Source organism: Stomoxys calcitrans, chromosome 3 (genome assembly GCF_963082655.1).
Source record: "Stomoxys calcitrans chromosome 3, idStoCalc2.1, whole genome shotgun sequence".
Taxonomy (NCBI): Eukaryota; Metazoa; Arthropoda; class Insecta; order Diptera; family Muscidae; genus Stomoxys; species Stomoxys calcitrans.
In genome coordinates this window covers 7695437-7714194 of record NC_081554.1, presented here as the reverse complement: position 1 = coordinate 7714194, position 18758 = coordinate 7695437, and the positions used below count along the sequence as shown (strand labels likewise).

Below are 18758 nucleotides of genomic sequence, written 5' to 3'. Positions count from 1 at the left end.
TTTAACTTGCGGCTGCTACACACGGTAATGCAAATAAAAACTAGAATGTCAAATAGGAAGTGTCCAGAAATTTGACAGTCTAGTGGGAATTTGCGCCACCATCCTGCTATAAGCCTAGTACTGACTTTGGCTTTTCACACGAATAACTGTCAAAACACACTTTAAAAAATAGTGACGAAGATAATGCGAACACATTCCGTACAAATGGTACTGAGCTCTATGAGCAAAACAGTAGCGACATGTCGCTGCATCAGGATAATTTTCGCACAATTTTAATTGCAGATGTAATTAAATGCTCACAAAATGGGTCGAATCAACTCTGCTTCAATACTGTTGTCTTTGTTGTTGTTTGACTTTTGTTTGTGTTCTGACCAAGATATATTCATTTACAGGTAGTCGCAGTTGCCCAACAACAAAATATGGAGTGATTTTTATTTATCTTGGATATATCTACTATTTACATGTGTACCCGAATTCCACCCACATCTGAATAAAATGCTTATATATTTTTCCGTTTGTAACTCCTTGATAATGTTCCTTATGAGATTATTAGATTCACACATGTAGACCAATTGGAGATTAGGTAGGTTCTTTGAAATTTTTAGTTAAAAATTTTTTTTCACAGTGGCAACTCTGTACCGAAAAACAACAGAAAACTTTACTACTTTACCTTTTAGATTCATTTATTGTTCATTATCGTCTAACAATTTTTGAGTGTAGGGTGTTAAATACGTATAACTTTTTTTCTGTATGCAAAAATACGCATAGATAAATACAAGTCAGTGATAACTACGAATTTCTAAAGGGTAAGTGCGCAAATAAAACCAAGAATTACTTTTCTAATTTACTTTGTTGTTCGTAAACAATGAATTTTTCCAGCAATCGTCTGCGATTAGTTATCTACATACTTCTAAACAATTTCTTTGTTTTCGCGTTTTTTATATGCCAACATACAAATTTCGTATGAAAGACACATATACACCATATTGTATAAACAATTTATAAGTGACTTGTTGCTTTAAATACGAAAAAAACTAAGTCCTATTGGAAAGAAAGTTGGACAATAATTTACAGCTGCAACAGTTGATGAGTTGATGTGTCATGTATATCTATACATAAATACATCGATGGATAACAGTGTTATTGATTAACATATGTTTCAAGATGAAAACAAATACATGAGATAATTCTTAAAAAAGAGTTGTAATGCCTGCTATGCAACGTCATACCGTTTGAGTCTATTTTATTGTCGGAATCGCTGTGAGGACGCAATTGAAACTTTCGGTTTGTTTTTGCACCCTAGCCTGTGTGTTAAATTTCGATTTTTAATGAAATGGTCAATTTAAACGTTTATACTTTTCTTTAACTAGGGGTTTGAATATTTCGAATTTTTAAAATATAAGTATTATGCTACGGTATACTACTTCAGTCTATATAAATGCGGGACATTCTTTTTGCTGTAATTAGTCAATTTGTAATGTTTCTCAGTGTGGATGCAAATTGTTATTATTAAATCTTTAGGGCGAGCTTAGGTAAATATAAAAAATGACACCATTCCACACTTGATTAAACAAATGAGAATCATTTTTACATAATAGATAAATATAAAAGTTCGACTCCTGCTGAATGGGAAATTTGAGTGTCCTTGCAAAGTGTCGGTACGTTGCCGGAAGTGTAAAAGAACTAATGCAGAAGATTTGTTAGTACTCGAATGAGAGGATGGTGATGTAAGAAAATTATTAATTGAAAATAATCCCATGAAAAGTATTGCCAGAAGAAACCTCATGTACTAATGGAGAATATAAGCCATCGCCTACTCTCCGCGAAAAATCCCTGTCAGATGACCAGACTTTTTGAGTCTGTGCTATATGTTACGAACCAAGTTTCAATGTATTTGGCAATGATTTAGCGGGCAGGTTGCTGCTTAACTTATTTCAAGGTATAAATCTACAATGGAATATCGATCATTTTCAGTTCCACCTTTTCTGTCCAAAGGATTTAAACAAGCAATTGACATTTAGATTAATTGCAAAATCAAAACAAAAATAAAAAAATTGTACTCAGCTGTTCGCATGACCTCACCTTTTATGTGAGTCCCGTTGTTGTTTTAGCCACATTTTCGTCATGCTCCTGTGTGAGCAAGGTCGTTCCGGTACAAAGGATCGATCGCCGCGGAAACAAAGTGGCCATTGGTTATTTAAAGGCGGCAATATGTCGCCTTGTCATATAGAGCATCATAGGTACTCAGTATTTGTGCAAAAGCCGTTGCTGCCCGGCCTCTCACTGAGACTCTCCGATCAATATCGCTGATTGTCCGCGACTGTCGTTGCAGCCCTATTCCAGCATTCCACTATCCGCAACCTGTGGACGCGCCCGTTAGCTCGCAGCTAAGCTTCTCGCAACAGTAATGAACACGAGATAGATCGGACCTCAATGTTTCAACCTGTGTGGTGTTCATAGCTATCCCGTCCAGGGATCATTAGTTGTGGTTTCTTTATGCTTTGCAGCATATAGCGTAGGTCCCATTGTAAAAATCAATAGCAAAATGTAAACCTATATCGTGATGTGTATGCTGCTTAACTTATTTCAAGGTATAAATCCACAATGGACTATCGATCATTTCCATTTCCACCTTTGCTGTCCAAAGAATTTAAACGATTACTCCATCAGCGGACATATGCATATTTAAATGAACAAAATCTTCTTTCAAATGGACAGTAGGTTTTTTTTGACAAATGCATAGCTACCTACATAACTGCTTTCATCGATAAAACCGAGGTAATACGATTAAGCTTAGATCAAGGAATAATTTCCAGTATTGTAATCAACAATGCGGGAAATTTGGTGCTGTACATGTGAAATGCCACATTAGTACTTAATATACCGCACATGCTTATTTCATGGCGCCTGTGTGCGGTCTAAGGTCTACATGTACGATTGTCCGTTTTACATCTATGCCATATAATGCATGTGCGTTGCATGTGCCGCCATTATGTTGCGTTGGTAACTCGGTGTTTTTCCCAAAATTTCCTTCTTTCATATTTTAGCTCATTTAAAATTATCTGAACTAGTCGAAAATTTTAGATATCTTTGAAAAAAAATCATTGGCTTTGTTTCTTTAAACAAACGATGTCTCATCAACCCACATGTTAAAGGAAAAAATTAGTCTACGTCATTAGTTTATAGGGGTGTTAATTTTGATTATTTATAAATTAGCACATTAGCTTAAACTGGTTTTATTATTGTTTTTTGGGAGATATTTTTCTTTGTTATATTCAGCATTTTTTGCCTTTGTATGATGAATAATTGAAAGTTTCTATTATCTCAGTGTCACATTGTTATAACCTTCGTTGTTGTAATTCGAGAAAAATATAAAGGCACCTAAAAAATGGGTCATTTACATAGGTTATTGCACAATGGCAAACAATTTTCACTAGTATTATGTTCATGATATACATATGTATGTACATAAGAAGTACATAGTTTTTTTTCAATTATACTTTGTACTAAACATTTTTTTATTATCTATTTCTATTTAGAAGACTTAAGTTTTTCAATCAATGACGCTCACAACGGATCATCGATCATCACCGAAACTACACGACTTTTGATGTGGGTTAGTTCGAAACATCGATAAGCTAAGCAAATAATAATAAAAACAATAACGCATGATAAGAGATTTTGAATGGAAAAATAGTGTCCTGATTAGTTACGAAGAATAGTCAACCATAGCACTAAAGCAAACGAACAACGCTCAGAAGACGCATCTATATGCTGGCGATTGATTCCTTTTGTTTGTGGGATCATACATACATACATGCATACAAATATTGCTGCTTCTGCTGCTGCTGCTGGTATGGTTTGAGATAAATTTTTCCTCACCAAAAAGCAACAACATAAAACGCCCTCCAATCCTCATCGTTGAACTGCAAATCAACCGCTCTTTTGTACACATCGAATAGTAACTAAACTGATAAACGGCATCAGCAGTTGGAGAAAATCGTGTCCAGTAACATTTGAAATATCAGTGAGCAAAGTTCTTTAGCACCCGCCCGCTTAAGCTGCGTAAAACAAAAAGAAAAAAATACTTACTGGAGGCTAGCGTGAGACAGACAATTTCTTTGAAATGAATGATGATCGTTCGCCCATAGTGGAAAATGAACAACATTCGCCCACAACAACAAGGCTGGGACCGCAGGACAATGAATTGGATCCCGAGCTTACAGGTTGCGGTGCATCGGCATGTTGCAATCCCTCTAGAGGATTCCATAGGTTCCTTGCATTAATTTTTATGTGTCTTTTGGGATTTGGTAAGTTAACATTAGCTAACTGAATTTCTTTTTGTTTTAATTTTTAACGGTTACGATTATATTGAAGTATACATACATAATAATGCATAAAATTGTGTAAGGCGCCATTTAAATGTGATGCAAATGGCGTGTGAAATTTGTATTATTCGTTATCGCTGTGCTTTTGTTGTCTTAATTTTTGAGCGGAGAAAGCGAGCAAAAATTTGGTTTATTATTGCAGAATGACCAAATAATTCGCCGGAATTTATTTGTGATTTAAAGTTTTACAGTTTTGAAGATTTTCAGCCAATTTTTAAATACGTTTTAGTATAAAAAAGTTTACAAATTTTTGGTCTGTCGAAAGCGTGATATTTATATTCTCTACACCACTAAACGAATAAATGGTTCTTATAGCCTAATGGCTTTCCAAGTCAAATCCATCTAGCTATAATGGATTGACCATGTTTTATATATAACCCAATACATAAAAAACACAAGGTAGCTGACACAAAGTACTACTAATTCAAACGACCAAACTCTTTTGTATGGAAATGTGTCGAAGAAATCTAATGGATCGATTATGGATAGCAACTAGAACTCAGTTGAATAAAATGCAAATTTGTATTATGTATTGTGACTTATATCAATTGATCCCGATAATAGTGTTTTGGCAGTCCGGCAGCGAAAAAGGGTATACCAAAAATGAATAAATCAACACAAAAAAGCTAAAAATTGTGCAATATCATGAATAAAAATTTTTATACCCACCACCGTAAGATAGGGGGTATATTAATCTAGTCATTTCGTTCGAAACACATCGAAATATCAATTTCCGAACCTACACAGTATATATATTTCGGATCGTCGTAAAATTCTATGACGATTTAACGATGTCCGTGTGTATGTCCGTCCGTCTGTTGTAATCACTCTACACCATTCAAAAATTGCGACATTGAGCTGAAATTTGGCACAGATACGTCTTTTTTAAGCACGCTGGTTAACTTCTTGAACGGACCAAATCGGACTATACTTAGATATAACTGCTTTACAGACCGATCTGCCAGTAAAGGGTCTAATGCCCATAAATGCTTTATTTTTTATCCGATTTCGCTGAAATTTTTAACAGTGAGTAGTTTTGGGCCTCCCAAAATCTAACCCAAATATGATTCAGATCGGACTATATTTAGATATAGCTGCCATATAGACCGATCTTCCAGTTAAGGGTTTTAATCCCATAAAAAGTAGATTTATTGTGTGAAAATGTTACTTGTATATGAATTCTCTGGACCTGAATAAAATAAGATCGAGACCAACCACTATTAAGATATAACTACGGATATAGTAGTGAAGTTCGGATGAAATAGGATGATTATTACGTCCTTATTTAATTTGGTCCATATCGGTCCAAATTTGGTTATAGGCACCATATAGAAGGATCTCTCGAATTAAAGTCTTGGCCATATGAAATTGCATTTATTACGCGATTTCGTTGAAATTTGACGCAGTGGCTTATGTTAGGCTCTTCGACATACGTGTTCTATATGGTACAGATCGGTTTATATTTGGATATAGCTGCCAAAAAAATCAATTGTTGTTCTACAAAATTGAACAGTGACTTATATTTATTAGACCACTCAATGTCCATGCCGAATTTGGGTGCTTAAGTTATCCAATTTTCACCGGATTGTGACGAAAGGGGGTTTACATATATACCCGAGGTGGTGGGTATCCAAAGTTTTTGCACATGCACAACCCGGGCTGCGGGTTTGCTTGCCTCTATTTTTTCTAACATCAAGACTTATTGTGGCCATTTTAAACATGAGGAAGACTACAAACACCAACACGTTTGTAAAGTAGAAACAAAGGAACAATTTCAACACAAAAAAATATTACATCCTTTTTAAATTGCTAATAAAAATAACAGAGCAACTACAAAAAAGTGGTTGCCGAATAATCCCATTTTTATCAACTGGCATTGATAACTTCAGTTGAAAGTTGCCATCCGTAATGTAAATTTGTCAACTGACGACGCAATTTAACTAAGGTTGTCATCTTTAATCGACCCATAAATTTCAGAATCCCTACACTTTTACTCGCTATGACCACCTTTGCCTTGACTATTGCTCTAATCTGCCGGAATTTTGGACCATTCCCGTACAATGGCTTTATTTATCGCATATTTTTAAGTCCTTACCTTGCTCTCTAAAATGCCCCAAATAGAAAAGTACGTTCGATTGGGATCTGGCGAATGGGACAACCAATGTGTAGATGGAATGCAGTGTGGAACATTATTTGTTAGCCATTCTTAGTTTACACGTGCTGTAAGCGACGGTGCCTAGTCTTGATGGTACGTCCATTGTCTGCGTACGAAATTATTTCGCTCCCAGGGCTCCAAAGTGACTTTTAAAATTATTTTCAAATAATAAAAACGGGTGGAGATTAGACATCGGCAGTCACAGCTGCCCATACTATCATTTTAGATGAAAAATTACTTCGGGTGGCCTGTTCGCAGTCTAAAATTCTCGCAGTTGTGTTCTATCTTTTGTGTGCTTGATTCTGTTGAGTATCCAGATCCAGGAACTCTGCGACTAAGATGGGATGGTCTCTGTCGAGTGGGTCTGGCTGGGCAGTAAAAAAGGTGTCGTGTGGTCCCTGGTCACTTTCAGGGCGTACATTCCGCACGACGGTATAAATCCTTGCTCTGTAGTAGTTTAGGCGGTTGCATCTGCCGGATCGTAACAGAGAAAGAACTATTTCTTCTGGAGCAATGGGAGGCGGTCGTTCTCCAAGGACTATTCACCCGGTAGCTATTTACCTCATCTGCTACCGTGTCTGCATGAATGTTGTCTAGACCTGCTTGATATGCCGCTTGATCTAGAGGTTCTCTCTTGTAGCTCTGAACCTCACGCTCTAGATCATGTAGATCTACCTTAAGGCTTCTGGGCGCTGGATACCTATCAACAAGATGGTGATTTGGATGGTCTCTGCGATAATAGCCCAAAAGGTATTGCTTAGACAGCATGTAGTTATGTCTTCGCACGGGTAGGACGTGGTCCACATGAGTGGGGGCCTGATGCCGTTGCCGTACATGGGTGGGGGCCTGATGCCGTTGCCGTACATTCCGCACATGATACGATCTCTATGCCGTCTAGTGGGGGGTGGAATGGAGCATAGGTAGAGGTTAAACATTGCCGGAGATATCACCACGCCTTGGGGAACTCCCTGATTCACTCTAGGGTTCTTAGACTTCTTATCCCTAAAATACACATATGACTAGCGACCATATAGGTAATTCCTGACATAGCGTCCTAAAAAAATTTGGCATGGCTGACCGTGTCGAATGCCTTCGATAGGTCCAGTGCCACGAGGACCGTTCTATCACATTACCTGGGATGATTGAAGACACGGCAAATGTGTGCGATGATGCAGTTGTTGTCCTATGCAGTCTTCGAAATCCATGCTGATGCGCCATGGATGATATCCTTAACTTCGCCTACCGTAAATTTGGATTGGGGTCCATCGGCTCGGAGACCACGGATACGACAGATGGCTCTCCTTCTCGCCCTGTCACTTTGTGGATGCGCCATAAATTGGCGGTAGAACAACCTGGCGCATCTCTTCGGATTAGTCACAGTTACGTAGCCAAAATTCTCGAGCTTGCGTTCGGTTAAGCAAACGCAATCATTTTGGGACAATCAACGGTATCGAGTGGGGAGTCTTAAGTAGAACCCGGGCGGCTCCGGCTCTTGCTTAATACTGAGTGTATATGATGCTTGATATGACAAGGCGAGTTATTTGCGCCTTTAAATATCCAATGACCAACACGTTCCCTCGTAGATCCTATGGACATGAAAGTGTTTGCCCAAACATAAGAGCTTAACGAGGTTCACTAACTCCACTTTCAAATGTGGCTACTTTGCATATTTTTCACAACTGTAATTGCACTTACCCCATATACTCGATAGCTCTCATCTTAAATTCTCCTAATAAGGATGAACCCCACACAAATCGGAGTTCAGAGTTCATGCACGTTTGGTGATCCTAGTTATCCAAACCCGCGCCTTGTTTTGAGGTGGCTATAATACAGTTTATCGTCTTTCTTTCAACTAAATGAAGTAACTTTGTGGAATGACAACAATGCGGGCAAGGGAAATTATGTGTGGATGGGCGTTGTGCCATCTACGGGTTAAACAATACAAACATTTTTTCAATTTCGGTGTAAATCTTATATTCTTCGATTGATTTTGAACAAAAAAGTAGAAACAAAAAAGTAGACATTTCCAAATTTGATTTTTTTACCCTTGGTTTTATTATTGTAATTTAATAATTGTGAAGTAGATATAGTAGATATTGGAGGGCACCGTAGCGCATGTCCGCCTATGACGCTGAACACCTGGGTTCGAATCTGGCGAGAACATCAGAAAAAATGTTAACCCGCGGCTGACCGATAATGCTGCCACTTGAAAAAATGGTATGACAGCCATGTAAAAACTTCTCCCCCAAGAGGTGTCGCACTGCGGTACGCCGTTCAGGGTCGGTTATAAAAAGGAAACCCTTATCGTTGAGCTTAACAGCACTCATTGATATGTGAAAAGTTGACATTTTCATACAATTGATTGAAAAGTACTTTTTGTAATTTCATTGAGGGGGCTCTTGTAGGGTTTAAAAAAAATGTGAAAAGTTGACATTTTCATACAATTGATTGAAAAGTCCTTTTTGGAATTTCATTAAGTGGGCTCTTGTAGGGTTTAACAAAAAAAAAAAAAAACAATTGCGGAAAATACCTTAATTAGTAGAAACAAAAATAACATTTTATGTACTTTTTACATTTTCAGGTTCATACTTTTGCTATGATAACCCGGGAGCCCTGCAAGAGGTCTTCAAGAAAGATCTCAATATTACCAGCACTGAATTTGCTTTGATCTATTCCATTTACTCGTGGCCAAATGTTGTACTCTGCTTTGTGGGTGGCTTTTTAATCGATCGCGTGTTCGGCATACGTTTGGGTACCATCATCTACTTATTCATACTGCTGATAGGTCAATTACTTTTTGCCTCTGGTGGTTTGCTTAATACATTCTGGATTATGATTGTGGGACGCTTCATTTTCGGTATTGGTGCCGAATCGTTGGCTGTTGCACAAAACAATTATGCCGTTCTGTGGTTCAAAGGCAAAGAGCTAAATATGGTATTTGGCTTGCAGTTGTCTGTGGCACGTTTCGGTAGTACTGTTAATTTTTGGGTTATGCAGCCCATTTACAATTACGTTCATACGATCTACCCCAAACATAGCACTCTTGGCGTAGTACTGCTGCTGGCAGCTGGAACATGTGTTTTGTCACTTTTGTGTGCCCTTATTTTGGGTAAGTATTGCATTCTTGTATGTTTTTAAACCACAATGCTTATTTGTTTTTCTGTATTCCATTTGCTTAAAGGTTGGATGGATAAGCGTGCCGAACGCATATTGCAACGCAACACAAACCCCTCTGGCGAAATTGCTAAATTAAGTGATGTGGTGACATTTAAGGTAACCTTCTGGATGGTGTCAGTCATATGTGTGGCTTATTATGTGGCCATTTTCCCTTTTATTGCTTTGGGCAAGTATGTTTTTGTGCAATGCTATGTTTTGTGCCTATTAATGCCCACATTATTTTTTCTGTTTGCAGAGACTTCTTTATGAAAAGATTTGGAATGAAACCCGACGAAGCTAATAATGTTAATTCCATTGTTTATCTCATTTCGGCAATTGCTTCGCCCTTATTTGGTTTTCTAATCGATTTAACGGGTCGCAATGTCTCCTGGATTTGTGCAGCAACATGCGCAACAATTGGAGCTCATTCTCTATTGGCATTTACCTTGCTAAATCCATATATTGGAATGATTCTAATGGGACTTTCGTATTCCATGTTGGCAGCAAGTCTATGGCCTTTGGTTGCACTCATTATTCCTGAATATCAGTTGGGAACAGCTTATGGATTGTGAGTACAATAGTTTTCTCTGTTTCAGTGTTATTTGTTTAAACAAAGTAGTGGCGGTACACTTAAGTGGATATTGCACAGCCATCATGTGAATAACATTATTTCTAAGAATCTCTCATTACTTACAACTTTAAGTTGTACAGTGAAAAAATAACAAAACAAAATCGCCAAGTTACTAGCATACAACATCAAGTCAAAGGATCAAGACGAAAATAAAGTGTAGCGGTGGTTATATCTTTATGCATTTATGTGCACTTATCATGTCATTAAATCTTGTAATTAGGAGCTCTGTCATTCTCTACAAACAAAATTGGTAAATATATATTTATTGAAAATTTGGCAATTTTGGATTCATCACAAATGGGAATTTTTAATGATTCATTTTTATCTATTTGTGTTGACGAATTTTATATTTATTTTATGATTTCACATACAACAAGACTTTACAATCTTATGATTAGAGTATGTGAATTTTAACAGCATAAAATTTGTGTGTACAACATTTGATTACGAACTAATAGCTTTGTAAACTTGTTCAATTTGCTGGTCTCCGATGGGAACTGGAAACTCAAAACATATGCTTTGCCTTCTGTCGGTAATAAGCATGAATTTAGATTTATTTGGGTTTATGAGAAGATGTTTGCAGTGGCCCATGTGTGTATTTTGCAGATATCTGTGTTGGAAAAATTAAAATAGTTTTTTTTAATTTTAGGCAGAGAATATCGTGGTCAACACAATCGAAGTCTTTTGAATGGTCTAGTAGTACCAAACAGGCTGCAAGTCCGTCGTCAATCCCAGCTGTGACAGAACTATGATTTGCTCTAAAGCCTGACTGCTTGTCCGAGAGTAGGCAATGCTCATCTATATATCCGTGCATTTGTTTGTGAACTATGCGCTCAAAAACCTTGGAAAGAAATGGAAAAATAGAATTTGGGCGATAATCGTTTCCAGTTTTAGATTTAGGGATAGGCACTATCTTCGCATGTTTCCATTCTGTTTCCATGTTTGACATATCTTGTTAAAAAGATATGTCAAACATGGCAAAATAAATGGCAGTATAATTTTTAAAAATATGGGATGAATTGAGTCCAAGCCAACCGCAGAAAAAATCCAATTCTGAAGATTAAGGAAAAGGAGGTACTGCTGCTGGGGGTAAGACCAAACGCTCCGACGTGTTGCTGGATGCAATATTTGCGGAATCATTTAATTGTTTAAGGGCATCCGGATTCTCATCAGGGCAAGTACGCCTGGATTTGCCTACACCGATTTCTTGTATTGTATTCCATTTCCTTTTAGTATTGACAGCATTTTGAAACTTAGCTTGATAATAATTTGCATTGGACCTTTGTATCATTCTATTAACCTCTGTTCTTCTCAACCGAAATTCATCATGAAGCTGCTCCGATTTGAATTTTTTCCGCCTTTTATGAGCCATATCTCTTTTTCCCAATCATCTATTTTATGCTACGATTAAACAATTCTTTGTGGTTTTGACGATTTCGAGAAATTTGTTGGGGAACTGAAGATAGAAGGTGCAGAACATTTTAATTTATAAAAGTGCGGTGTTCATTAACTGTAATAAAATGAAACATTTGACTCCAGTCTATGTCGAGAAACTCTGATATCAGTACAGAATAATCCAATTTTTTTAAAATTGTAGAAGTAAACAGGTTCTGGTGGGGACGGTGGTGGGATATCGTACGACAAAAAGATTAAATCATGTTTGGAGAAACAAGGAGAACTCAGCTGGTCATATAGCAAAACATTGTTAGTGTTATTGACTAGAAAAATGTCAAGTAAGGTGTTACTACTTGAGGTATAATGGGTAGGTATGGAATTGTTCACGTTGTATAAACCAATAGAGTTAAATGCATCTGTGAACTCAGATTCCTTTAGAATGTTTGAGTTAAAGTCACCTCCAACTATCACGTCATCGTATTGCGTAGAAACTTCCATAAGCTCATGTATGAGGTTATCAATTTTAATATGCCGGTTTATTCTATAAACGCATCCAAGGAGTAATTTCCGATTATTTATCCTTGATTCTAGAATTATTGGTTCAATTTTCTCTTGTTCTGATTTTCTGATAATTCTACAACTCATTTCATTCTAGCATATACACAACCTCCAAAAAAACATTTGTTATTTCTGAAAAAATTTTAGCCTTCGACCTTTATCATATTGTCGGTAATTGATTCTGTGAACCAAGTTTCAGACACGCATATTATATCCACATTGGACAGTCTGAGATGTATCTTAATTCATCGATTTTGTATTTTCAACTTTGGGAATTGATATGACGGATGTTAAGACCAAAATTCTGTTTCGACATAATGCGAATTAGACATCGCAATTCGTCATTGGAATTCGATGTTTTATTTAAAATCGACATATATGTGATAAACAGGCAACGCAAGCTTTGCAATATGGTTATAGTATAGGCATAAAAATAGGACTGATTTAACAAAAAAATCGATAGGACAAAAGATTAAAAAGATTTTAGTAAAATAAAATTTAATATATTTTTTATTTATTATTATACTTTTTTAGATTTTAAAATACGAAATCCTTAAATATATATGGTCAAAATAAAATGGGGAGATTTTATAGGGATAGGGATATAGGATTTGACACGTATGTTGAAGGTCACGGGAGAATTCGTTGTAAAAATTTCAGCCAAATCGGATAATAGTTGCGCCCTCTAGAGGCTCAAGAAGTCAAAACCCCAGATCGGTTTATATGACAGCTATATCAGGTTATGGACCGATTTGAACCATACTTAGCACAGTGGTTAAACACCATAAAAAACAACTCATGCAAAATTTCAGCCAAATCGGATAAAAATTGCTCCCTGTAGTGGCTCAAGAAGTCAAAATCCAAGATCGGTTTATATGGCAGCTATATCAAAACATGGACCTATATGGTCCATTTACAATCCCAACCGACCTACACCTATAAGAAGTATTTGTGCAAAATTTCAAGCGGCTAGCTTCACACCTTCGAAAGTTAGCGTGCTTTTGAAAGACAGACGGACGGACATGGCGATATCGACATAAAACGTCTTGACGATCCAGAATATATATACTTCAAGGGCCCTGAGACGAAAACTTCGAGGAGTTACAAACAGAATGACGAAATTGTTATACCCCCATCCTATGGTGGAGGGTATAATAAGGCGTGTCACTTTCACCTGAAATGATTTACCCATGTGTTGTGACAATCGGGGAATATTTAAATGTGTTGAACGGATAGAGCGTGAAAAATGAAACAACCGAAGAAGAAACTGTGGACATTGAAATTTACAAATTTTATAAAAAAAAAATAGAAAGCACCTTAAGTTCACATAATCCACAAAGGACCAGCCTAGAAAAACTTTGAACATAAGGGGAAATATGAGAAAAACGATTAACGGAATATAGATAATAGCACTATTACTGGCTTTGCGCGCCCTATCCATACTCTGGAGCGATGTATCACAACAAACCTCTAAACAGTAGAGAATATTGGGCATTATCAGAGCATGAACCAGTTTAGTCTTCATAGACCCTTGGTAGCAATAGATCGCAAATATGTAGGCGCTCTATATGAGGGCCAAAATCTAACCTGTCATCTAATATGACACCTAAGCATTCCAGTTGATCTACCAATTATTGTATATTATAAGAAATATCGAAATATGTTGGTTGAGAAGAAAATATCATGGCCTTTGTCTTCTCAGGATTAACCATTAATTTATTCCATGTCATCCATTACGGTAACATGCACATGGTGTCATGTATCTTATGTTGCATCACGTCCATAGAACTATGCTCTTCTGTAAATAATATTTGCATATCATCAGCAAATAAATACATAAGGTAATAATCACCAACACTACTTGCAATAATCACCAACACTTTTGATGAAATTTGGAATGGAATTTTTTTCATGATTTCCAACAATAATCCCATAAAATCGATATGAAAACATAACTTGCCAAATGCAATCTATGGTCAAGGGTACCTTAGATTCGGGCCAGTCGATGTTAAGTATAACAAAGATAATCCATTGGAAAAAGGCAACCCTTTATTTAAATTATTAGAAATAGTAAGAATACTTAAAAAGAAATCCCATTAACATAATTTTAGAATTTAGAAGATTTATTGTTTTTTTTTTCTCCTATATTTTCAGTTGCCAATCGGTACAAAATTTGGGCTTGGCTGTTATAACCATCTTAGCAGGTTTAATTGTTGACAAGAGTGGTGGAGATCACATGTGGTTGGAGATCTTCTTCCTGGGATGGCTGACAAGTAAATTCAACAACTTGACAATGTCATTCAATATTTTTTAACATAAATATTCTTTCTATTGCAGTTGCCCTAATTTCTACTTGTGTTATATTTGCATATGATCGTAAAACCAAGGGAAATCTAAACATGAGTCCTGCTCAGCGTGTGGAATATGCAAACAATATGTATGCAAACTTTTAATAATTCTTTATAAAATATTTTTTTTTCTTATTTTCTTCAAAGTTATAAAAGGAGAAAACATAGACAACAATGGTTGTTGTCTCGAAAACTTTTTTGAAGAAAACAAATTTCATTCCAATTTAAATTACATTTTCAAAAAATAAGAAAGGTTCAAGGTTATATTACATGCACCCACTTTTGTGTAAATTGTATACATGTATCTCGAAAAACTTGATATACTTATAAACAATGTCCAATAATATTTTCGATATTACAACTACTTATTTTCTCCTACAACAACAACTTTAGATTTTTATTGTATCTAACAACACTTTCGTAAATGTCTTTTCAATAACACAATTCAATATGAATCTCACGATTGCTTTTATATTTCACTATAGTGCCGCCGCAAAATTGTTGGGTTCTGGTGATGGTGCCAACAGAGATGAATATGCGAGCGACCAGGAACCATTATTGAGCAATTAGAGTGTAACTAACCCGAAAATCATAGCATCTCATCTCATTTTAATAGAAACATATCATCAACAAGCTTTAGATTCGTTTATATATACATAATATTCTTAACGATATTTTATTTTTTAATGGTTTTATTTTTTTTATCAATCATTTCACTCCTTCATCACCATTTTTATCTTGTACACATTTTGTGGCTATATTAAGGCCTGTACAATCTCAGAAGTACTTTTTTAAATATTGTTTTTCTCTGTATAATTTTTATTATTTTTTTTACCAACCATTCTGTTTATTTTGTATTAACTTTATAAGTATTTTAAGATATAAACAAATTACGCGAATAGTATAGAATTGTTGTAATATTATAATTGAATCAAAAAAGGCATCATTTGTTGAGTACATGCAGTATATACATATTTAAAAAAAAAAAATTTATTGTGGCTTTAAATGTTGTACTGAGTTAGCAAAGAACAATGATTAGATACATTATACAAAATTTTATTAAAACTAAAAATTGTAAAACTAATCAAGGGGTAATTATGAATACACTTTTTGTCGTACTACATTGTGATTTATTGAAATAATAAAATTTATATATATATATTATTTGAAACTTGACCATTTTGTTTAAATTCCATTGTGGTGCCTAGTTGCAGATTTGAAGATTTTACTGAAGAAACAGGTAATCTCCCATGTAATCAATCATAAATGCCAATAAAACAGGTGAAAATGCATACCTTATGCCCCATAGCAGAATACCAACAAATACAAGTCATTTTTCAATTGTGTATAACAAAATATTGATCTTTTTGTAGCTATATCAAAAGTAAACCGATCTGAACCATATACGACACGGATGCTGAAAAGCCTAACATAAGTCAATGTGTCAAATTTCAGTGAAATCGGATTATAAATGCGCTTTTTATGGGGCCAAGAATTGAAAACGAGATATCGGTCTATATGGCAGCTATATCCAAATCTGAACCAATTTGGGTTGAACCGATTTTGGGTTTAGAAAAATGTCGAAGAGCCTAGCACAAATCACTGTCCTAAATTTCGGCGAAATCGGACAATAAATTCGCCTTTTATGGCCCCAAAATCTTGAATCGAGAGATCGGTCTATATGGCAGCTGTATCCAAATCTGGACTGATCAAACTTAACTCACTCTCCTAAATTTCGGCGACAACGGAAAATTATAGGCCCAAAACCTTTAATCGAGATATCGGTCAATATGGCAGCTATATTCAAATCTGCACCGATATGGGCCAAATTGAAGATGCATGTCGAAGGGCCTAACACAACTCACTGTCCCAAATTTCGGTTACATCGGACAATAAATGCGCCTTTTATTGGCTTAAAATCTTAAATCGAAAGATCGGTTTATATGGCAGCTATATCCAAATCTGGGCCGATCTGTACCATATTGCAGATGTATGTCGAGGGGCTCAACCTAACTCACTGTCCCAAATTTCGGCGACATCGGACAATAAATGCGCCTTTTATTGGCCCAAAACCTTAAATCGAGAGATCGGTCTATATGGCAGCTATATCCAAATCTGGACCGATTTGAGCCAAATTAAAAAATGGTGTCGCAGGGCCTAACACAACTCACTGTCCCAAATTTCACCAAAATCGGATAATAAATGTGGCTTTTATGGGCCTAAGACCTTAAATCGGTGGATCGGTCCATATGACAGCTATATCCAAATCTGCACCGATCTGGGCCAAATTGAAGAAGGATGTTGGGGGGCCTAACACAACTTACTGTCCCAAATTTCACCGGATAATAAATGTGGCTTTTATGGGCCTAAAACCCTAAATCAGCGGATCGGTCTATATGGTGGCTATATCAAGATATAGTCCGATGTAGCCCATCTTCGAACTTAACCTGCTTATGGACAAAAAAAAAAGAATCTGTGCAAAGTTTCAGCTCAATATCTCTATTTTTAAAGACTGTAGCGTGATTTCAACAGACAGACGAACGGACATGGCTAGATCGTCTTAGACTTTTACGCTGATCAAGAATATATATACTTTATAGGGTCGGAAATGGATATTTCGATATGTTGCAAACGGAATGACAAAATAAATATACCCCCATCCTTCAGTGGTGGGTATAAAAAATTGTCCCGGCACGGAATAACTATGAACACTATATACAATACATAGGTAGGAACTGAGAGCTGTCGGGCGCGTCCACAGGTTGCGGATATTTTGTATAAAACGAAAATCAATAAAGGCATGCTCCGTATTTATACGGATTAGCTCCAACTGCATTATGCTCTCGCGGCGATCGGTCCCATGGATCAGAACGAACTTGCTCATCTATACGAGTTTGATAGGTGGCACACACGTCAATATGTGGCTATTACAATAAAAAACGTAAAAAAATGGTACTAAAATAAAAAACGGCAATTGTAGATTTCGCTTAAAGTACTAAAATTGTACACAAGGCGACTGAAAAACCCTAATGACTTATGGCAGCACAGAATGAAGCCCGCTAAGCGTCAAAGTTGAAAATTCTTTAAACTTTTCCGCGTTGCTTTGGTGGGATTTGTTTGCAGAGTTGCATTTTTGCAACGCAACGCTCAAAGACAAAGCTCAACGCGTTGATTCTGATTTGACATTTAAGCCTAGTACTGACTTCAGCGAAAATGCCAATTAAATTATTGCGAAATCCGAAGGGGTTTTTTCTTTGTCAGAACACATGGCGAAACAATTAAAGGTGGTCTCATTTGTACAACAGCCACAAATCATATGGTGCAATCTGCCATCAAGCTGCTCGTATTTTTGCCAACACACCCAAAGAAATTTGTGTGCGTGTGTGTGTAGAACGAACACAACAAAGAAAATGCAAACAAAAATCTGTCATCTTAATACCATCAAACCTGAGCTGTTAACGGCTGTTCGCGTGAGACCGCCTTTTTAAATCCGCCTTGCCCAGAACACAAAAAAGTCAATCAACAACACACAACAAAGAGAAGAGTGCTGAAGCAGAGTTGATTCGGCTCATTTCGCGAGCATTTAATTACATTTGCAATTAAAATTGTACCAAATTTATCCTGATGCAGCGAAATGTCGCTATTATTTTGTTCATAGACCTCAGTACCACTTGTACGGAATCTGTTCGCATTATCTTCGTCACCATTTTTGTATAGTGCGTTTTGACAGTTGTTCGTGTGAAAAGTCGAAGTCAGTAATAGGCTTTATTGCGAACACTCATTTACACAGTGAGGACAGCACAAACCAAGTTCAACACCTTGCCACACTAGCTGTCCCTCTCCTATACATATGTTTCTATTGTAGTGATGAGTGTTTTGTTCATACAAATACAATTGCTTCCATGGGTCACACATGTTTTCTGTTTATTTTTGATTTGTGAAATTTTGACACTTTCACTGTTTTCAAGAAATGAAGGAGAATGTGACTCGTAGGACACAACAGAATATCTCAAAGTGGAAACTCTCCATTGTCAATGTGATTGCTGCACGGGGTACAAAACTTTTTCATACATCTAATTATTGACAAGCGTTGTATACTCGACGTTGCTATTTAGGTAAATAGTTTC

General features: G+C 36.4%; 1 protein-coding gene across 1 annotated transcript; it reads left to right on the top strand.

Moving 5' to 3' along the window:
- The first annotated feature begins 671 nt into the window (after window positions 1-671).
- LOC106092061 (major facilitator superfamily domain-containing protein 1) lies at window positions 672-15805 on the top strand. Its single transcript, XM_013258816.2, has 8 exons — window positions 672-806; window positions 3540-4310; window positions 9125-9652; window positions 9725-9890; window positions 9956-10267; window positions 14438-14556; window positions 14621-14720; window positions 15117-15805. Exons 2-8 carry the CDS (start codon window positions 4127-4129, stop codon window positions 15199-15201), a joined length of 1494 nt encoding a protein of 497 aa, XP_013114270.2. The 5' UTR covers window positions 672-806; window positions 3540-4126; the 3' UTR covers window positions 15202-15805.
- Window positions 15806-18758: the final 2953 nt, after the last annotated feature.